We start from the raw sequence: 23208 nt of genomic DNA on the forward strand, positions 1-23208 counted from the left end.
AGAAAGAACAAGCACAACAAGTGGCAAGCCTTTAGAAAATCGGAAATGACGTCAGCCTGGCAAACTAACCCTTGACCCCTTATCTTACCTACCAAACCATAATTATAAACTGCCTCTATAAAAAGATATTGTTTAGTTTGACCAGTTTTTAAAACACACACACAAAGAAAGAAAGAAAGAAAGAAAGAAAGAAAGAAAGAAAGAAAGAAAGAAAGAAAGAAAGAAAGAAAGAAAGAAAGAAAGAAAGAAAGAAAGGGAAACAGATTTTCAAACAAGAGACACTATTAAATCATTTATTGAAATATAAATCATCTGAATGTACATAATGCATAATGAAACATTGAAACATGAGGATAACTTCCGGGTATTGGTGATAACTACCTATAATTATAGATACTGTACCGTGGATTATACTTCATAACGTCTCTTCCCCACCACTTCTTCCACTCTACATTCACAACGCTGTTGCCATAGAGAGGAAACCTTCCAGAGCCAAACCAAGCCCTTCTCTCAACAAAAAAAAAGTCCAATCATTTCACACATCAAATACAAGGAAAATACAAAAAAAGTGCTACAGTTTTAATGTGATCACAGAGAACATCACAGTCGACGGTAGAGACAGACGAAAGCAGTTGGGACAGCTGGTAGGAAATACTGCAGGACTGAACATTAAAACGTACACATAATGATGTATGTTGCTGACTTCACGTACACTAATGATGTATGTTGCTGACTTCACGTACACTAATGATGTATGTTGCTGACAACACGTACACATAGTGATGTATGTTGCTGACAACACGTACACATAGTGATGTATGTTGCTGACAACACGTACACATAGTGATGTATGTTGCTGACAACACGTACACATAGTGATGTATGTTGCTGACATCACGTTATGTGTAGAAAACGAGTGTATTTAACATTGGTACAACACCTGTACTTCTGTCTCTGTACAGGACAGCAAAATGGCTGTACATACGACATCAGCTAAATCACTTCTACCAATCAGAACAACGCATGCATAACGTCCTCTCTGATTGGGAAGATGTACCAGCTCCTTGGCTTTGAGAAGCATGAGATCTGTCCAACTGTCAAATCAGATGACTATGGTGCTTTTCTCACTTGTTCCCTTCCTTTATCTGCAGTGAATAACGCTCTGTGTTTATTATTAACATCAATTCATTACTATTATTACAATGGCATAAGCTCAAAAGCTTGAAAACAACACATATTATTGCATGCTGTACTAATGCACATAAATGTACTTTGGTCCAGGTTCAATGTCACTCATACTTAGCATGAGTTCATTTTACAATTTGAATAAACAAATTCCCATTTCATAATTTACATAATGTAATGGTTTATGTACTATGGAGTCTAGTTTTGGAAGTTAGTTGTAATTCTTAATTTAAAACCCATATCATCACCTTCCTCGACGCAGTATTAAAAAATATACATATTTATATATATATATATGCGTGATAAGAAGTTTACATTTTTTGTTGTTGACCTGCTGCACTTATTTAGCTATTGACAACATATGCCATATAATTGCATATAAAAACATATACATAGTCCAGATGTTGTGCTTTTTAATCAAAGTATTACTACTGATTGTGCCAGCATCAGATACATTGGAGTTATAGATCATATGCTGCAGGTAGGTGAGTTGTGAAGTAAAGCTGTCTGTTGTGTAGCTGGCCTCGTACTGGTCTGTTTGCTGGCACTGGTGTGATGTGGTTTAAATAGTGGGTCTGTCTGTAGTGGTTCTGCATGGCTGAGATAAATTGCTGTTCATTCTGGCTCTTTGATTTTCACGCCTGATCCATTCTGATCCCTCCATCCATCCTTGCTTATGTTGCTGTTCGGAATGCCCATTACAATAAGGTTCTATACATTTCGATAAAAATCTATCTTCCTCCATGTTCTCCTCATGTGCACTTCGTCCCATCCAAAACTGACCTTCTATAGAGACTCAGTAACCACATGATAGTGGCGAGTCCTCAGTGTCCCATCTATCCATCTATCTATGCACGTCCCTCCAGCCCCACAGGGGGCGCTTTCTGAGGAGGGAACAGAAGGCATACCATGATCTGGCCACAGACTCATCCAAGAAGTGAAGTGGTTTTTCTCTGTCCTCCTAAGAGGACTGAAAGGTGTGTGGGGCGTGGGATGAGGTGGGTTTGAGATAGGGGGTGGCGAGGACGAGTGGGTGGTTTAAGGGTCTATGTTCAGGTGTCTTTCCCACCAATATCCCCCTCTCTTTGGCAGGCTTTAGGTTTCTCCAGGCCTCTCACAGAAAGCTGTCCTCCACCAGCTCTGAGTCCAGACACATCTCATCCAATAGGGTGATGTCCTCCAGGGTCTCTCCTTCTCTCTTGGCCAGCGTGGAGCTGGAGCCCGACTCTATGGCACTCTCCTCAGACGTCTGAGAGCTACACAGGACAGAGAGGAGCAGGTTAGTGTTACTAAACAGCTAATGGGAGTAGATGGAGTATAGTATACAGGAGTGACCATGAGTTAAATAAGACGGGCATCTCACTTCCTGGATTTGCGAGACAGGACTAGCACATGTTTTGGTGTAAAACAGTGTTATCAATCTGTACCACTTGTAAGGGTCTGAAATGAAGATAGACATGTCTGACACTGAGGTGGTAGCCTACCTGTGGCGATTCCTCTTGCAGTACTCGTCATCAGACAGGGGGTCCAGGTCAGGAAGGGGGATGATGTAACCACTGTCAGAGCTGAGGCGCTGCTCGTCAAAGCCACTCTCCCTGTCTTTCGACTTGCCCTGGTTCTTATAGGTGATCCCAACGTAGGTGTCGTCATTCTCCACCTGGACCCTGGTCACTGCCGGGTGGTCACTCTTCAGGAACTCATGGTTCACCCTCTCGAAACACTGCACAATCAGAGAAAGAGAGGGCACAATGAACATCAACCTATCTAGTGGCATTGGAGCAGAATGCCTACAGTACCGTGCAGAAAACGTTGCTATACGGCTAGCTGTTTCTAAAGCCAAGAGCACTGTGCATATAAAGGCAATACTTTTGGCCTGTACTAGTCAGAGTTATTTAGTGCTCTGGTAACTCCCATACAGTACATCCAAAACAGCTGCATCGGCTTCAGAAATCACAAAACTCAGAAATCTGATGAATCCCAAAACTGATATAACGCGTGAACCAGTTCAACCAGCTGTCATTGGTATGTCTGTTCTCACTCAGTCCGTCTGTTAGCCTGGTGGTGAGACCCATACAGTGAACCACATTTCCCACCCCACCCTAGCCCAGCCAACCCCAATCCGAGGTGCTAAAATGGGCCACACTCTCCTGGGCCATTAAAGTAGAGTAGTGGGGAGAGGAGGAGGTTTGATGTGCCATGTGTGGCGTGCTGTTTAATTGGCTCGTTACGGTTAGCCGAGCCGGTGGACGGAGGCGAGACCTAGGAGCTGGGGCTGCTGTTGCTGCGTCACTACAGTGGTTGGGGCTGGCCACTGACCGCCAGCTGGAGCATTAGCATTCTAATCACCGCCAGGGCTGGGCTTTAACACAGCGGAAATGCACAGCGCCCACAGAAAAACACAACTGTCAGAGCCCACAGAAACACACTCAACAGGCAGAGCCCACAGAAAAACACTCAGAAACACACTCGACTGCAGAACCCACAGAAACACACTCAACAGGCAGAGCCCACAGAAACACACAACTGTCAGAGCCCACAGAAACACACTCAACTGGCAGAGCCCACAGAAACACACTCAACAGGCAGAGCCCACAGAAACACACTCAACTGGCAGATCCCACAGAAACACACTCAACTGGCAGATCCCAGAGAAACACACTCAACTGGCAGATCCCACAGAAACACACTCAACTGGCAGATCCCACAGAAACACACTCAACTGGCAGAGCCCACAGAAACACACTCAACTGGCAGATCCCACAGAAACACACTCAACTGGCAGAGCCCACAGAAACACACTCAACTGGCAGAGCCCACAGAAACACACTCAACTGGCAGAGCCCACAGAAACACACTCAACTGGCAGAGTTGGGGGGAAGTGGTTGGAGTTTGTGAGCCTGGCTTTAGATTAACTTCTACACTTTATTAGTAATGTAGAACTATAACATGACCCAATGCTAGGGGGAGGAGAAAGAGGATGGTTGACACACTTACTCCGCTACTGGTGAAAAATAGGATCGATCAGGTAAGGTAAAAGAGGGATGAGACTGATAGAAAGGAAAATAAATTATAGGAGTGAAGAGTAGGTGCAAACGTCATCGGTCAGGGTCAGAAATGAAAAGGAGAGGGAGATTAGAAAGCAGGTGTGAGGAACCCTGTCAGAGGCCGTTAGGTCAGAGGTCATACAGTAGAGACACCCACCCTCTTGTAGCCGGAAGGCAGCAGTGAGGCCACGCTCTCACTCAGGCTGAAGAAGGAAGGCCTCTTCTCAGGCTCACTATTCCAACACTTCATCATCATCTCATACCTGAAGGAGGTAAAACACACTAGTTGAACAGATAGAACAGGACAAACAGTGCAGGGAGGAACAGCCATGGCATTGTACATCACAGTTTAGTACTGTGCGTTCGACTTTTACAGCAGTAGTACATAACCTTCCGTAGTGGTTTCAAATAGTGTTTTGGCATAATAATGTACACAACACAACATGTAATTATTATATATAAAAATATATGTACATACACATCAGTGGGGGCATGCTCAGGTTTGGCCATTCTGTAGCCACTCTTGATCTTGTTGTAGAAGCTGGAGTCCACTACCATCCCTGGGTATGGGGTGCCACCTTTAACACAAACACACTGCCATCAGTACACCAGCAAACACCCGTACCACTGTCAAACACACTGTATCTACACACTGATCTGGAGTCAGCCGTCTCCCTAACACGCTGTTGTTAATGTGTCACTGAAAAAGGTCAGGGGTCAGCAGAGTTTCACCTAGAGAGAAGATCTCCCAGAGGAGGATGCCGTAGGACCAGACGTCACTGAGGGTGGTGTACATGTTGTCAAAGATACTCTCCGGAGCCATCCACTTCACTGGCAGGAAGGTCTGTGGTCAACGCAGAGCGCAGATGGATCAAACACACAGCACGCGTATAACGGACACTACAATAGTGGACCATAATGGAGTGATAACATGAACAAGCAGGGGACAAACCACCTTCACAGATACACGTCTAAGTTCATCAGGGTACACAAACAGCCAGTATCGTCCTAGAGGAAAACTCACGCTGCCTTTGGAGACGTAGTTGTTGTCGTGCATGATGTCTCTGGCCAGGCCAAAGTCACAGATCTTCACTATCTTCCCCTGAGAGAGCAGGACATTCCTGGCAGCCAGGTCCCGATGCACACACTACACCGCAAGAAATTCAGCAGTTCATTAATCTCAATTCAATCAGAACACACATTCTTTCCTTTTATTCTCTCTTACCTCCTTGTGTTTTACAGGGTGGCTTTATGTCAACAAGCCAGCCTAAGACACGGCCTTGACTGACCACTCCGGCCCAGAGTATATTCAAGGATAATAACTAGGAGGCTGTTAGGAGGAGCTTATAACTGCTTTGTACTCAGTGTAATTCCAGCCTACTGGGTGTTCTATATAAAGACCTGGCCTGTCTCCTGAGCAGTGAGCTCAGCCTTCATAGGGCCGCTTATCACACAACCCCTGATTTAGCCAACCTCTTGGCTTTCACAGCTGTCATCAAGCACAACAGCAGCCCACAACCTGCCTGCCATCATTACCGTGGTTACCCCTGAAATGTACAGGGTTGACGTGGCAACCGACCCACTCCCTGCTGTGTACCAACAGAGAGGACAGAACCAGCTTGCCAGTGGCACCAGCTTCTCCTAAGCCAATGGAATCATGTCGCCACCACTTCCTTCTTTAGTTGCTAAGTCAGACCGTTAAAAGATGGATATGGTTTCCTAGGCTCACCTCTGTGTCTCTAGTTGATATCGTCCACCTGTCTGTTGGGTAGCTATTCCATTGTATGACATCCTCCCCAGCCCACCGCACTGAACTAACATCATGTTTACCAGTCCCTCTGATCTACAATCATTCCCAGCCCTTGGTCACTCACGTTCTTAGAGGATAGGAACTCCATGCCTCTGGCCACCTGGTAGGTGAAGCTGAGCAGGTCTGTGGTGCTGAGGCCCTCGTTACCATCCCCTGACAGCATGTTGTCCATCTCACTATCTGGATCAGGAAAACACACAAGACACACAAACCCATTTAGCTTCAGTCGGTCTATGAGTGAGTGAATAAAGTGTTTGTATGTTTATGTGCATGTAAATATAGAACTGGTTGCTGTAACCTGTTTATTCCTAATGGCAGGGAGAACGAGGCATTATTATGTGTGCTACAATTACCCGCTCTGTATGATTACAGGCCGGCCCAGGCAGGCCTACATACTGAGAAGGGTGGACCCCTCAACACAACCAGCACTGACTTAAACCCTGCACTTCAGCCAACGCAGCCAAGCCACACAGCGAGAGGGCAAGGAGAGTTAGATTAAGAGAGGAAGAGCAAAAGGGAAGAGAAGGAGGCAGTCAGACTGTGTACTCACCACCCTTCTGTGATGGCGGGTGGTTGTATTCGGACCTCTGGATGTCGGAGTACTTGGAGGCGTCACTCATCTCCAGCATGGGCACGTACTGCGTGGTGTCTGCCTGCTTCATGTCCATGTAGTCCCCTTTACCACTCTCAAAGGACAGGATCACATAGCTGCATGGCGACAGGGAGGGAGAGAGGGAGAAGGGGAGGTCGGGAGGAGACCAACAACAGACATGTTAGAGTCGCCATTGGTTCTCTAAGAAGGCCCAGTTTACTGTATGTTGTGAGGTTCCCTACATAGAGGGTGTGGTTGATGGTCAGGGTGGTTGAGATTAAATAGTGGTGTGGTCACACTCTGAAATGTGGTCATTGTGAGTCATCCGTCAACACAGATCAGCAAACAGAGAGGAGCTGGACAGAGACCATTAACAGGTACCAAACAAGAGTAATGTGATTAGCCTGAAAGCCGAGTACCACTTCAGACACAGATTTGATTAGTGGAAGACGCCAGACAACCCCCTCAGCCATGAGGAAGCCTGGGGTAGGGTTACGTTATGTTACTGAGTGAGTGCAGTAAAGTGCTGCGTCAATGAGACAGAATGACTGAGTGGGGTAAAGGAGGAGCAACTGAAGAGGGGGACACACGACAGAGGGGTGGGGGTGTGTGTCTGTGTTTCCTGGCCTGTGTGTGAGCTCCTATGTATGTTTTCGGAGCTGATCCTATAGCCCAGCTAGCACACAATGTTCTGAGAACCATATGATTTTTAGAGCTTGGTTGAGAGCGTGGTTGTCCTATCATTAAGTTGCATACAACCTTCTGGGAATGGTGCAGGATACCCAGCTAGCACATAACATTCTGAGAACCATATGTTTCTTAAGTGGGAATTTCAGTACTTCATCGTAACATTTCCTACAGGTTTCATCACGGTTCTATTTAAAGTGATGTTCTGAAATTGTTCAGAGAATGTTAATAAACAATGTTCTTCTGTGAGAATTTCAGTTACTCAATTTTTTACCTTTATTTTACTAGGCAAGTCAGTTAAGAACAAATTCTTATTTTCAATGACGGCCTAGGAACAGTGGGTTAACTGCCTGTTCAGGGGCAGAACGACAGATTTGTACCTTGTCAGCCCGGGGATTTGAACTTGCAACCTTTCGGTTACCAGTCCAACGCTCTAACGTTATATTGGGGCGGCTACCCTGCCGCCCCAATATAATGTTTTCTGCAGGTTTCCTCATGATTATATTTAAAGTCATGTTCTCTGAACATTAAGAAAATGTTCCATAAAAAAAACACAAGAAAACATTAGTAACGTTCAAAGAACATTCTAAGAGTGTTATTTAAAACATAGACATTCTAATCTTAGCGTCAACAAGACTCTCTCTGTCCTCTGTGCTCAGGAGTGTTGGCCCGCCAACTAATTGGCCACACCTAATCTTAATGAGTGCTTGTTTCCTTTGAAATGGGATCGGTTTGCTCCTTCCTAGTGGCGCAGTGACTAATTCCATGGACAAAACACACAAGATCATAGGTTTGAATCTCACTGACGCCGTGCCACAATGAACATTTTTTATGTGTTTCCATGATTAATACCTAAGCAAATTAATTTCCATGTGTCTTATCTGTTCAAAACCGTTAACCTAAGCTAGCAAGGCTATTCATTCTTATTGAAACATGTTCTCAGAACATGATTTAATTACCTTCAAATAACCTCTAATTTACGTTCTCAGAACGTTAATAAAATCTCCCTGGAAAACTTTCAGGGAATCACAGTAAAATGTTCTCAGAACCTCCCTGCAACTTGAAAATCTACATTCCCAGAACTGGCTAAATGTTCACTTTCCTTTCTCAGAACATTTAAAAAAACATTCAGTTTTACCAGTCAGGAAACGTATGGGTTCGTTCCCAGAAACAATGCGAAACCAAAAAAGTAGTTTGTCACAACTTCCAAGGAATCAAATGTGCTAGCTGGGATGTCTCTTTACCTCCTGCTGCTCTCGTCTGCAGGGTTGATGCCAAAGATGTCCAGGTCTTTCTTGGTCTTCTCTGGGTGCACGCTGACAAAGTTTTCTCTGTTCTTGTGCAGGTAGTTGACAAGGTCTCCATAGAAGCAGTACTCAGTGATGATGTAGGTGGGGCCTGCATGGGAACAGAACAAAGAGATAGAGACACAGGCGTCAGTCTGCTGGCTAGTCTTATCAGAGGCTCGTAAAGGCTAAAAGCAACGTCGAGAGGGCAAGCTTTTACACTCGTAAAAATCCTATTAAAATACCACATCCACCATCGGCTCAGAGAGAAATGGCAACTTCCCTTCTTGGCTATCAAAACTGTGTGTGTGTGTGTGTGTGTGTGTGTGTGTGTGTCTGCGCGTGTGTCTATACTCATATGTGTGTGTGTTCATTTGTGCGTGTGTAGTCACCTGACTTGGTACAGGCCCCAAGCAGGTTGACGATGTTGAGGTGAGGGCCCAGGTGAGTCATAATCTTCAGCTCTGACATCAGGGCCTGTTTCTCACTGGAGCGGGCCGTGGCTGCAACGAGAAACAAATCAATCACACCACAACTATCAGTCCATCACACACAAATCAATCAAGTCATCAACAACACCCATCAATGCCTGCAATTGTTTCATCAATCACAACGTAAGGGAGCACACACACCGCACCGAATGTGGATCTGCCGTGCAGATGTGTGTGTTTTATGGATCACCCGCTGATGGACGTCTAACTGATAACATTTTCATGTGATTCTACGTGTAGAATCGGTTTGCACTCAGTTTACAAATTACGGCCGGCACTCCGTTCAGAGGTGCTAAGTACTCTCGGCCGGCAAAGGCTACCGGTGTGTCTGAGCCTAAAGGTATTGTTGTGACTCTGATGGTGCTCAAGGACACAGCTCTCTCCAGGCAATCTCCACAGGCCTTAATGATCCTCTCTATAGCTCTCTGTATAGCTGTCTGTGGTCAACTCACGTTTCAGCATCTTCACGGCCACCTTCATGACGGGCTGGGAGCGGCTGAGTCCATATGCAGTTCCCTCCACCACCTTCCCAAACGCCCCAGAGCCCAGGATACGTCCTGCGGTCATGGCATACGATCAGTTAACATGGAGTGTAAACAAATACACAAACCAAGACAGGCAAGCAAACACACACACACACACACACACACAGACAGACAAAAACACACGTACACACGTCTGCCTCTGCCCTCTCATCAGTGACTTCCCCAGGTCCCCAGTGGTTGAGATTCCCTTTGATCAGTGAGTCACCACCCAAACCCTAGGCAGCACGTCCCAGCCACCCCTGTCTGCCAGGCCAGATGGCCTTATCACATCTTCACTTCAAAGACCAGAGGGAGACATCCAGACCACAGCCTGACCAGAACACGACCATCAGACCATGGTGCTGTGAACCTCTGACCACCCGAACGTGGTGATGTGACACTCTGACCAGAACATGACCACAGCAGGACCACAGAGGAAGCAGTGCAGCCGGCTCTCACCCAGTACGAGCCCATCGCGAGAGAACTCCCATCTGGAGTCATAGGGCAGCTGCATGGGGTCCACGTAGATGTACTCATGACCATCAGGGCTCACTGACTCTATCACCCTCCAGCGGATCTCATAGCGAGGCTTCTGGAGGACAGAGGACGTAGCAAAACAGATCAGTACCTAAGGCTCTAGGACACTTAAAGTGTAGATGAGTGAGTGAGTGAGTGAGTGAGTGAGTGAGTGAGTGAGTGAGTGAGTGAGTGAGTGAGTGAGTGAGTGAGTGAGTGAGTGGGTGGGTGGGTGGGTGGGTGGGTTTGTGCTTGTGTGTGAGGGGCATTGATCATCTGCTGTACCTGTTTCCAGATAATGACCAGAACAATGAGTGAGATGATGACAAAGACCAGCAGCACCAGGGCAGCAGCAGCTACAGTCAGCTCTGAGTGAGGGTCTGTTCAGGAAGAGAACCACCACACACACACACATGAGATGGAGAGCACAACATGGAGAATGCCACAGAGAACAAAAGTTCTTCATATTTGACCTCATTTGATGTTTTTCAATTCATCAAACTAACATTCCCATATTGACTTACATCGATTTCTCCATGTTAAGTCAATGTGGGAATGTTAGTTTGATGAATTGAAAAACATCAAACGAGGTCAAATATGAAGAACTTCAACATGGCAATCCAAATACCCTATTTAAATGGTATAGTTCAGCATGCAGTCTCACACCCAATCAGCCAAGCCAGTGGGGCCTCAAACGGTGTGCTGAAGGGATTAAGGAGATGGGCAGGGTGTGGGGGACGGGGGCACAGCTGGAGGGGCCAAATGGCTTAAACTACTGGGGATTCACTTTTCACAGTAAAAGTCTCCCAGGCTAACACACAGCTGCACAATGACAGTGTGGGACACGCTGCCCCACCACAGATACAGTAGCTTTACCAGACAGCTGCCTCAACACTGACAGCCCAGCAAAGCCTCTTCAACGCCTATCACATTTCAAGTGTCACAAAGAGAAGCAACTACAGGAAGAAACCAGCGAGTAAAAGACGAGACCACAGGAGGACGAAAATATACCGCAGGCAAAATGGCAATCTAAGATACTGTAAATCGACTCACCACACTCTGCCAACCATGTTTGTTGTTCACCTGAAGGAGGAGGTAAGTGTGACTTAGTGAGTGCATGTCTCACCTTGTGACACCAGTTTGACCTCCCTGCTGACGGTGGCCATCTCGTTCCTGGCCAGGCAGCGAACAGCCAAGGTGTTCTCCAGATGCCCAAAGATCACCTGACTCTCCAGCTGGTTGTCCTGGTCGATGTGCGCTTCCACAGTGATCTCTGTGTTGTTGGTAGGCAGGGGCACCCACTCAGACGAGTCGTTGGCACAGCTGGACAGGGAAGGAAGGAAGGAAGGAAGGAAGGAAGGAAGGAAGGAAGGAAGGAAGGAAGGAAGGAAGGAAGGAAGGAAGGAAGGAAGGAAGGAAGGAAGGAAGGAAGGAAGGAAGGGTAAAGACATGAGACCAAATGATACCATGACATTGTCACATTGGGCATAGTAGCATATGAAGTGGCCAGGTAGAGGTGAACAATGTACAGTAGGTGTATGTGGATTCTAAGAAAGAAAACGGGCTATTGTTGGACTGAAAGAGATGGAATGGAGAGATAAAGAGGAAGAAGGCAGGGTCGTGAGAGTGTGCCCTTACTGTTTGATGTTCTTGCAGATGAACCACTCCACCTTAGGAGTGGGCATGCCTCCAGCGATACACACTACAGACTGGCCTGAGGCTGAGCCATGGTGGAGGTCCATCAGGTCCACAATGACTGCAGGCACTGGACAAAGACAGAGGGAACAGGGGGTCAGACCACCATACAGACACAGAGAGAGGGAACAGGGGGTCAGACCACCATACAGACACAGAGAGAGGGAACAGGGGGTCAGACCACCATACAGACACAGAGAGAGGGAACAGGGGTCAGACCACCATACAGACACAGAGAGAGGGAACAGGGGGTCAGACCACCATACAGACACAGAGAGAGGGAACAGGGGGTCAGACCACCATACAGACACAGAGAGTCAGACCACCATACAGACACAGACAGAGGGAACAGGGGGTCAGACCACCATACAGACACAGACAGAGGGAACAGGGGGTCAGACCACCATACAGACACAGAGAGAGGGAACAGGGGGTCAGACCACCATACAGACACAGAGAGAGGGAACAGGGGGTCAGACCACCATACAGACACAGAGAGAGGGGGAGCGAGAGAGAGAGGTGGGTAAAAGAAAGAGTGTCAGGGAGTATGGGAGCCCTGTTCGTCAGTAAAATAAAGGTCAATCCAAATTAAGTGGTTGGAGCATTCCTCTGCCTCACCTTTGACCTGCAGGCTGAAGTTGTGGCTGTGGGTCTGGTTCCCGTTCTGCACTCTGATGGTGTAGTTCCCACTGTCCTCCTCTTTGGCCCGAATCAGGGTCAGAACACTCTGGTACCTACAGAGTCCAAACAACATGTATGATTACACTCTAATCATGGCAACCATGAGCACGCTGTTAAGTCTGTCACGAGAGACTCGTTCCACTAACATCTCACAACAACACCAGACTTTATTAATAGCCATGATCTTGATCTTGCTGACCTGAACATGGTATTAGCCAATGAGTGTAGTGTGCGAGTATTTAGGTGTTGTTGAGTGGCAGTCTTTCTCACCTGGTCTCGCTGACCTGCCGGAGGCTGGTGGTTATCTCAGCCGCCACGTCGTTGAGAGGGAGGCCATCTTTGAGCCATGTGACCTGAGCGCTGGGAAAGGAGTCAATGTCAGCCTGGAACTGTCTGACCTCATCCAAATCTGCTGACTCCTGTGAACTGAACGCCGGGCGCAGCGACACGAATGGCCTCTCTACCAGGACAGGGAATGGAGATAGAACCATTAATACATTATGTAAAGGTTACAGGTACTTATAGCAAGATGATAAACCAAGATTATTGCCTTGTTATTAGGTAAATAAACAGTGACACAAACGTACCATAGACAGTGATGGCCAGCTTCTTGGTCTGGTTCTCGTTGCTGATGATGTCAGTGATGGAGCAGACATAGATGCCGCTGTCTTTGGCTGAGGCCTTGGGGACAGTCAATGTGTACTGGATCTCCTGGTCCCTCTTATTCTCACGCACCGACTTCAAGCCCCGGTCCGCCTGACACACACACAGACACACACAAGTTAGACCCATTTATAATCAAACAAACAAATGAATTGAGTCAATGAATTTCCTCTCCAATAAGAGAATAATAATTATGTATGTGCTTTTGTTTACCAGTTTTCCAGGGTACTTCCAGTGGTCTTCCAGTATCTCAGACCCCCGGGCCACACAAATGACAGTGATGGTGTCTCCCACCAAGAGGGCTGTCTTCTGGGCCTTCAGCTCCACACGCAGCTCTGACCCCCCTGCCCAGCCGTGGACGATGTACTCCTCACTGAGGTGCTCCTCTCCATTGACGAGGGCCTTACAGACGTAGGTTCCTGCGCTGAAGAAGCCCACGGCACCCCTCTTGCTGTCGTAGACCACCATGGGCACGGCCTGCTGGGTATCAGCGTTGACCAGGGTCACATTGGCACCGGGGTCTGACACGCGACACTGAATCTCCATCTCATCATGACCATTCAGGACGTGGTTGCCAAAGGGCACCAGCGAGGGTACGAAGGGCACCTCTGGATCTGAGGAAGAGAGAAGAGGGCATGGTAAGTTTCCTATAATACAAATTGCTAGCACACATGTAAATCCAGCACCACAGTGCTGTCTTCCCTATACCTGGCACATATATGTAGATGCTGCTGTCCTCTCCTTCCTCAGTGGAGTTCCCTCCTTTGTAGAAGCAGGTGTAGAAGCCAGTGTGCCCTGCTGTCGCGTTCTCTACGGTAACCGTGGTGATGAACAGGCCGCTGTTGTCCTCCTCGGTCTGCTCTGATAGGTAGACGGGCGTGTCCCAGGCCAGCTCGGCCTCGCCCCTGCAGGTCAGGGTGAAGGGGGTGTGGAGAGGAACAATCCACTCCTCTCTCTGGGGGAACAGCACTGGCGCTGAGGCTGGCTGGAACAGTACTGGGCCTGATTCTGGAAGACACACACAGGCAGACATATTGTCATATTTAGGACGATACTGAGATAACACACACACACACACACACACACACACACACACACACACACACACACACACACACACACACACACACACACACACACACACACACACACACACACACACACACACAGACGTATTCCGTTGCTAACACATTTGAAGACACAGAAACATAAATGCACGTTCACACACATGTAGAAGTGCATTTTCATTTGGCTTGAGGTTATTCTCACCTTTCACTTTGAGGGTGAAGGAGAACCGGGCAGTGTGAGCGCTGCTGAGGACCACGACGGTGTAATTCCCACTGTCCTCCTCTAGTGGCTGCCGAAGAGTCAGAGTGCTCTGATAGCTGAGAGATGGGCAGAGAACCACATAGCTCAGTGCTGCACACACCACACAGACACCGGCGTTGCTATATACAAATGTTATGATCTTACTGGTTGCCCGCCAGACGTCTGGTCTCGGTGAGGAAGTAGCTGTTCTCAGTGATGGCGATACCGTCTTTCAGCCAGGTGACTTTAGGAGCAGGGAAGGCTTCAATACCGATGGTGAACTCTGTCTCCTCCATCATACTGACAAACTCCACCGCTCCAATCCCACTGTGGTCCAACATCACAAAGGAGTTCTCCTCTACAGAGAGGGGTGCAAAAGAGAGGAAGTAGAAGAAAGAGAGAGGAATAGAGGGGGGACACCCCAAAGGAAGGACAAGAGAAACCGAAAAAGAGAAATGAAAGTCTGGCACACATCTGTTGAAGCCATCCCATAAAGCATCGGGGCTGATGATGAAAGCAGAGGTGTGCCTCGACTCTACTGTAGGGAGACTGCAGAACCCCTTCCCTCTAGCGCCTCATACTGACACTGACCGGCTTGATGAATTAACTCTACGCATTCATGTGAATTCAATGAGACTACTTTTAAAGACTCCGACCAAATATCAGCTGGATTCGAATACATCTTGAAAAAAATCCCAAGTCGCTTCTGTTTAATGCATCTACAACTAAGTGGTATTGGTAATAAATATACATGTTTTTGAAGGATAGGCAATGTCTTAAGACAAAATGTCTACAATGCATGCTTTGACTGGCGATAAACATCTCTCCTATTTTTCCAATAACAATTTGAATTGGCCACAAGGACGAGCAAGCGTACCGAAGACAGTGACAGCCACCATGTTGGCTCTGATCTCTCCACTGAAGTTGTTGGTGATAGAGCACTCATACACCCCACTGTCCTGAGAGGAGGCTGCTGGGATACTGAGGGTGTAGACCACTCTATCAGGCAGAGCCTGCTTCAACTGGACTGCATCCACAGCCTAGATAGAGGAACAAGAGGACAGGAGATTAAAACCACTGTAGACACAAACACACACACACACACACACGCACACATGCATACACACACACACACACCGTCTATCCCCGTCTTTAGGAAATAAAATATCTTGTCTCTATACTCTTCTCCGCCTTTTTACAGGTGTAGTGTTTAAATCTGTATGTCAGAGCAGCAGGTCTCTCTGTCTGTCTGTGAGCTGATGGTTAAAACACGTGCTGGTCCACAGGAGATAAATCAGGACCCAAGGCTTTTAAAAGCCTGTAATTGCAACTGAGACTAAAGCCAAGAGTCAGAAGTCCTGAGTTCTTAGTTACCTTAACTGTCTCTGGAAAAGGGCTTGGAGTGATCCCACCACTAAAACAGACGCTCTGTCACAACGCCATGCAGGGATTACCGAACAGCGCACACAAAGACCAGGGTGACACAACGTACATTTTAATCAACATAGACACTTCAGACAAAGTCTCTATCCCACTACCCCATACTACTATCACACACACTGGCACACAAACTTAAATGAACTGAATGACGCACGACTATACACACGAATGGACACACTCTCTCATTACCTCATATAAACATGCCATTGACCTAACACACACTCAATGCTCAAACACATTCACACACATCCTACGTTCACTGGGGTTACGAGGAGGTGGGGCCGCATATCTGCTCTACACATCCAGAGGTCACAGAGGTCACGTGATTCACTGTTTCCCCTCTCCTTTGAACTTCCTTCTTGCTTCTACCCATTTGCCCTGTTTTTGAACAAACAACTGTCTCACTGGGGTTATAGTACCATGATGCACTATTTGGCTCCAGCCCTGGCAATGGACACGGCGCTGAGATACAGCTGTACTTAGTGACACAAACCTTTAACAACTAAGGCCCATCCATCCTCAGAGTTATGTTACGCAGACCCACACTGTGCCTGAGCCCAAGCCATTCATCACTACAAGAAGACTGGGGAGATGAATCAGACGTAGTGACACCAAGAGGGATAAAGGATGGAAAGAGAGAAGGAGAGCTGGATCGAGAGACAGAAGGAGACATACTAAGGAGGGAAGAGAAGTGGGCTATGGAGAACGGACGACGAGGAGATATAGATATTATTAAAAGGGAGGCAAGAGAGGAGGCCAACACGGGAGAGGAAGTAGAGGAAAGACGGAGGGTGTGGGAGGAGTGACAAACACCGACAGACAGAGAGACAGAGTGAGACGGAGAGAGGGATAAGGCCCTTGCCTGTTTCATGGGGTGAATCCACTGCTGCTGGTAGGGCAGTCCTGGAGGTGCCACACAGGTGATGTTGAAGGGTTCCCCCAGTCTCACTGCCTCCTCGCTGGCCTTCACCTCCACATGGAAGTCGTCCATCACTGTACAGACCACCACGGGAGGGAGGAACAATACAGTCAACAGGGACAATATGGTCATCTACAGGTCCCTGCATGGTCAACTGCTCCCCCTGACAGCCATGAGGTCATCCCCCTCTCAGAGTTCACTGCAGGCTGATGCCAATCACACTCTCTCCGTCTGACAACAACCATGTGAAGTCATCTCCCCTGGTACTAATGACATGATGTCATTTATTCAATGCAGTCAGATCTCTCTCGGTTCATGAATCCACTGCCTCTCTCTCTCTCTCTCTCTCTCTCTCTCTCTCTCTCTCTCTCTCTCTCTCTCTCTCTCTCTCTCTCTCTCTCTCTCTCTCTCTCTCTCTCTCTCTCTCTCTCTCTCTCTCTCTCTCTCTCTCTCTCTCTCTCTCTCTCTCTCTCTCTCTCTCTCTCTCTCTCTCTCTCTCTCTCTCTCTCTCTCTCTCTCTCTCTCTCTCTCTCTCTCTCTCTCTCTCAAACAAAGACAGTTTTTTAAATAATAAAGTATATGTTTTTATCCAAAGCGGCTTATAGCCATGTCTACATTACAACCAATGTGATATGAAAACTAAGCAGCGCAGCCAAATCATCCACATCTGGACGTACGTTTGTTGTCCTTCACGGTGTAGATGTCACTGGTCGTTGCCACGCCGTTCACGATGGTCTCACAGACGTAGAGTCCAGCGTCCAGGTTGCCAATGAAGCCGATCTTGTTGTCATAAGCAGCGTCCACCTCTACTCCACTGGGAGCACTCTTTAGGACCACCGGGGATCGAGGGTCTGACACCCTGCATGGGATGATGGTTTCACCAGGATAGACTAGAACTACCATGCTACCTGGCTCCTCGGGCACGAACGGAACCTTGGGATCTGCACAAGGCAAAACAAGTTTGTTCGGTCAAAAAAACTGCAATCTATGGGAATTAGAATAGAATGGAATAAAGTGATGGTGCATGGAAATGACAACCATTTCCACCAAATTTTACCTGGGACAAAAACGTATATGACTGCCTCATTGTCTTCATCATCCTCTTCATCGCCCTCTTCGTCTTGGTATTTGCAGATGTAATATCCGGTGTGTGTCACGGAAGCGTTGTAGATGAAGAGCGTGGCCGTGTAATAGCCAGGCAAAACGAATGTGTCGACCGGTAAGGGCTCGACCCAAGCAACGTTCCTTTTACTAGTGCAGCTGATGTTGAAGACGGAGAGTGGCTCGAGAACAAACTCATCTTCAGTTGACACAATGGTCGGTGGCGTCAGTCCGCAGGTAACTAAAGGAAAGCGCAACAGTTCACTGAGCGTCCATAGGGTAATCAATACAAAAACATACAGGTTTTGAACAGTGATAAAACTCAAACTAAAAGGCAGATTGTTTTGTTTCGCAACGGAATCTGACTAATGAACACACCCAGAGGTGTATCCATTACATCTTGGAACAGAAACCATTTACTGTTTAAGAACCATACAGATCAAACGGAAAACAAAATGAGGAGGGATCTACCCGAATATGTCCAATATAAACTCTAGTTTTCGTTGCAAAACATTTTCCTTTTGGAGTAAATGTTTTAATGAATACACCCCCAGGTGATAGAAAGTTTTTGACTTATTTAAATGAGCCTCTTACCCGATAACAATCCAAACAAGACCACCCCAATGATGAGACATGTCTTCATTTCATCCATGGTCACGGATGGTTCATTCAGCTGGAAGAGTAGAAACACAGGCAGGTCAAACATGGTTCCACCAGATGTTGCAAAAACAAAACTATCAGCCTAAGCGAAGAGAAAATACATTTGACTCATGGTATGTGGTCCTTCTGTAGCTCAGTTGGTAGAGCATGGCGCTTGTAACGCCAGGGTAGTGGGTTCGATTCCCGGGACCACCCATACGTAGAATGTATGCACACATGACTGTAAGTCGCTTTGGATAAAAGCGTCTGCTAAATGGCATATATACATATATATATATACTGGTAGAAGATACCTATGTCTTTTTGGAAAACATTGCAATTTGCTCAATTCAAATCAATGGGTGGACTTTTATTGCTCCAGCACAGCATTTAGACTGGCTGTCCTTCTCCTTTCTCCAGTTGTAACTGTGGAATGCCAGGTCTTGTAAAGGGCACAATGAGTCGCTGGTTACGCTGGTTTGTTCTTGGGAGATGTTTCATAAAACGTTGGATATGGTTGAATAGCATTAGAGGCCAAGGTTAAAAAATAAATGCAGGCACTGAATTCGCTAGGGGGCGACATAGTACATGTTTTGCTTGCATCAGGCAACTTCTGGCTGTAAATTCTTTCTCCAGCAGGAAAGTTCCTTTGTTCCATGTCATCTAGTCCCCTCAAAAGGAATATTATATTTCTGTGGCTAGGTAGGCTACAAACTTGCAAACTGTATTTGTCTTCTCCATACAATGCACATTAGTAGCAGCAACATGAGTTGGATGTGCATTAGGCTATATAGAACTACAGAAATGGTGTGCTCCTTCTCTTCTTATTGCTTTGAAATGTTTAAATCTGGCCTTCTCTATTTTCAATTTGATTGATTTACCTGCCTAATCTAGCACCCTAGCCTTTCAAGTGAATTTTAGAGTTACCAGTACCACCCATGAATGTGTTTGCTAGTGACAGAGACATGGTTGTTGAATTCATTCATGTTCAGTACTGTGGATTTTACGAATTGAGATCCTAAGTGACTATGTTATCATTACAATTGTAATAGTTAAGATAATTAATATTCATAAGGCCTTCTTTAGAGGGCCTAGTTTTGCCCTAACACAGTAGTCTAAAGCTCTTAGTTTAGAGGCTGCATCAGGCCTGCATGTTACATCATGATGCCTTGCAAAGAGATGTGTAATTCCTATTAGAATACAAGACAGAACTGGAATATCTCACTTTTTTGATTTTATGACTGCTAGGGTTGGATAGACTACTACATCTAAACTGGAACAACCATTTCAGTAACGGGCGTAATAAATCCAAGTAACAGATTAGAATCGTTTAGAAAAATGTATGTTATTCATATTTGAGTAGAATAAGATTAATAAATCAATCAATGTACATGCAAAAACATAGATACTGAAGCAAACCATTTGAAAAATTAACCTGCAATATAGTATGCTGGGAAATATGATAATGATGCGTGTGGTTTTGGTTCAACTCTGTATTCTTTTACGCCACTGAATGTTACGTTAACCCTTTACAGTGTTAATGTAACTCGTGAATCAACACTAGGAATGTTACACTAACAAATCAACACTAACACTGGCCAAGTGTCTGTGTGCTATGAAAGGGACACATCTGCAGGCTTAAGTACATTTAAATAACATTTTAAAATTCCAAAGAACTGTAGATGCCACGTCAAGAACCCCACACTTAACTCAAAGGTTATTTATCGTGCAAGAGTTATCCAAGGAACCTTAAGAGCTGAGGAAGAACCATTTAAGAACCTTTATGTTTTTCAGTGTTGGCTTGTAAAACCAAGCAACTCGACCAATATAGGTTTTTGAGCTGTTAAATAACTAATCTAGGTTTAATCTAGTTTGCCGTTTGGTCATGTTCTGGTCAACAGACATTTTCCTGGTCTGTGTGTTATCTGTCTGTCTGTCTGTGATATTTCGGACCCTGAATTCCATCAGCAAATGATCAGAGACAGACGCAACTCCAAGCAGAGGCGCGCGCTCAACGCTGAAAACATTGGAAACATGAATGCAGTCTACCAGTTTTACTCTAATCTATTCTTTGTTTTAAACATATTTGTGACTATAGGATAATTATTTTAAATGATCTACTAATTGTTCTATTCTCCCATTGGGGCGATTAAAGTAGTCTACATTATTTTTGTATCCATTATCAAAATCCCTTTTGTCTTATAACAGTTTGCTGCTACTTTGACTGTAAGAGAGTTGTTTGTGCGAATCCGCTCTGTTTCATCCCGGGCTGGCTAATTATGACTGGAAAATCAAACCCAGGGTTAGAGAGCCTGTAATTAAGAGCCCTCCCTGAAGAGAAGTCTGTAAGACAAACATTAGCGTGAGAATCCTGACTAATATACTTCGACACTTTTGCGCACATCGTTGGTGCCGGACATTTCCTATCCAGCCTGTTGTGCAAATGTATCGCTTGTCCGCTGGTTCTCCTCTCCCCTATTTTCCTCGCCCCCACCCAACAGTACAGTCCCAACAAATGTGCAGCCTACCAAACGCGCCGTTCTGGGCTTGACACTTTGGAGCAACAGCTGGGGGAGGGATGTTCAGCTCACTGTCCTCCACAGACACTTAAACTGTTAAATGCAATCCCACGTGTGCAGAATTGATTTCCATGGGAATATAGCAGAGAGATTTATAAAGATAGCATTTCGAAATGAAGAGGGTCATTGAGGCAAGCAAGGCAGTGAGTTTCACTGATGAAAAACTTTAACTGTTCTATCTGTTCGAAATTTGACTTTCGTGCAGCGCTCAACTCAATTATTTAAATCTTAAGAAATATAGTGCATCATTCAATTGTGATCTAATTATTAATACTTTTCTTGGTGACAATATGCGTGTAGGCTTTTTGCATTTTGTTGTCTGGCGCACTGAAATTACATCCAACCAGGAATGGGGTCCCCCTTACCCTACTTTTTTTTGTCGTGGGTCTCAAAATGACTCTTGTGTCTAACTTCAAATCCGATCGGCTACAGCCTGTTTCCCATCTCAGAAAGCAAATCCCAATGCACATTATTCCATTTAATTCCACACATTCCAAGCGCAGAAACGAAAATAACTTGAAATCCAATTTCCAATGTGTTTCCCATTAGATGAGAGGGCAAGGCAGCGCTATCCCACAATGGAGGCTCAGTTCTCGAGGTGACACCTCCAGCAGTAAGGCCGAAATCGAGCGCTTATATCCAGTCGAGGTAGCAACATTTCTCCGCTCGGCATCCCGGGGTGAGACCATATGTTGCATGGAAAAGTGAATCCCGTTCAATGCAGAAAGAAGTAACACATAGCCTGCAAGCTAATGCATCTTCAAAGTTTAAACACGTTTTGTGAAATGTTTCCTCGTAGCGAAATTAGGATAATAAAAAGCCCCCAAAGTGTGATGGATGGATCCGGTCTGATGAATAATTTCTTATCAGGGGAAAAAATCACAATGTTGTGCCATAATAAAAAGCTAGGCTATTTTGTGAATTTTCACAAATGACATATTCAACTGGCCTAAAAGTGGTTTAGTAACTTTTTAAAAAATGGTCAGATAAAAATGATCTCAATTAATAGGATTCTTGAGAAAATTTAAGTTTGCAAAATTGAAAAAGATTAGCTAATTTGTCTAAAATACGAACCTTTTAAATTCCCTTGGATTTTGCGTCTCGATGATAAATCCCAGTAGAATTCAATCAGGAGCATAAAAATCACTCCTGTGAAGGCTCCTCTCAGTGAAGGCTCCTCTCCTCAAGTGTAGTAGTAGTAATCCTATGGCCACGGTCCTTCACTCTGAGAGCTAGCATATGTGCACCCCTCCGTCTGCGTCCACGACCGCGCTCACAAATGCGCTTGAGCTACAGCGACCTGTAATTGATTCAACGTTACAGTCCATCCTTCCCAAAAAAAACTAATCATCTGGCTCAAAGTAAATAACTCTCAGGAAATGACCCCCTCTACTCCGCTCCAGCATGTGGTTCCTTTCAAAGTAAGAGTCCTAGCTGTTTTCTCAGTGAGACTGGAACGGGAGTCAGATTTCTCTGCTATGTAGTGATGTAGGAAAAGGGAGAGAAATAAGAATCCGGTATAGAGACTATTGTAGAAGGAAAGCACGCAATATACATTTGAGTTATCAAGCGACATTTAAGGATGTTTGCGCAAAGACGCAAACGGAACACACTTTCAAATGTACAAATATGACCAGGGTTGTTTTATTAATTATTCATTGTTTAAAATAAGTCAAATAAATGTGATTGTCGTACACATGTAATTAAATAGTAACAATAGTATGCTAATAGGTTGTATTTGGAGAGTTTTGGTCTAACACTAGTATAGCCTAGAGATCATCGACACTTTTCAAAACCCGAAACTTGGAAACATGAGCGTCCAAGCCTCCATAGCGCATAGGGGGCGCTCCAACACCATGAACTACACAACTCAAATCTCCCTCTCTCCCTCTCTCAACCACATATTTGCTTCATTTAACTCTCAGATAGAATAACTTCCAGTCATTCTTGTTTTTTGGGCAAAAGCTTATAGAGAAAAACAACAAAATTATATTTGCTTTTTTGGCAGATTTGGCACACCATTACCCCTGTTTACGGACTCTGTGAAG

General features: G+C 45.7%; 1 protein-coding gene across 1 annotated transcript; it reads right to left on the reverse strand.

Annotated features, from left to right (window-relative positions):
• Nucleotides 1–279: 279 nt before the first annotated feature.
• pdgfra (platelet-derived growth factor receptor, alpha polypeptide) lies at nt 280–22503 on the reverse strand. Its single transcript, XM_052480302.1, has 28 exons — nt 22235–22503; nt 18537–18615; nt 17899–18183; nt 17519–17782; nt 16785–16915; nt 15360–15522; nt 14648–14840; nt 14444–14559; nt 13883–14182; nt 13388–13788; nt 13099–13267; nt 12782–12971; nt 12449–12564; nt 11774–11900; nt 11262–11458; nt 10421–10515; nt 10079–10211; nt 9548–9652; nt 8997–9107; nt 8563–8716; nt 6590–6747; nt 6104–6219; nt 5254–5376; nt 4962–5073; nt 4708–4807; nt 4387–4492; nt 2670–2905; nt 280–2441 (listed from the first exon to the last, which is right to left on the reverse strand). The coding sequence occupies exons 2-28, from the start codon at nt 18592–18594 to the stop codon at nt 2300–2302; spliced, it is 4401 nt and encodes a 1466-aa protein (XP_052336262.1). The 5' UTR covers nt 18595–18615; nt 22235–22503; the 3' UTR covers nt 280–2299.
• Between the last annotated feature and the right edge of the window lie 705 nt (nt 22504–23208).

This window comes from Oncorhynchus keta, chromosome 26, assembly GCF_023373465.1.
Source record: "Oncorhynchus keta strain PuntledgeMale-10-30-2019 chromosome 26, Oket_V2, whole genome shotgun sequence".
Classification (NCBI taxonomy): domain Eukaryota; kingdom Metazoa; phylum Chordata; class Actinopteri; order Salmoniformes; family Salmonidae; genus Oncorhynchus; species Oncorhynchus keta.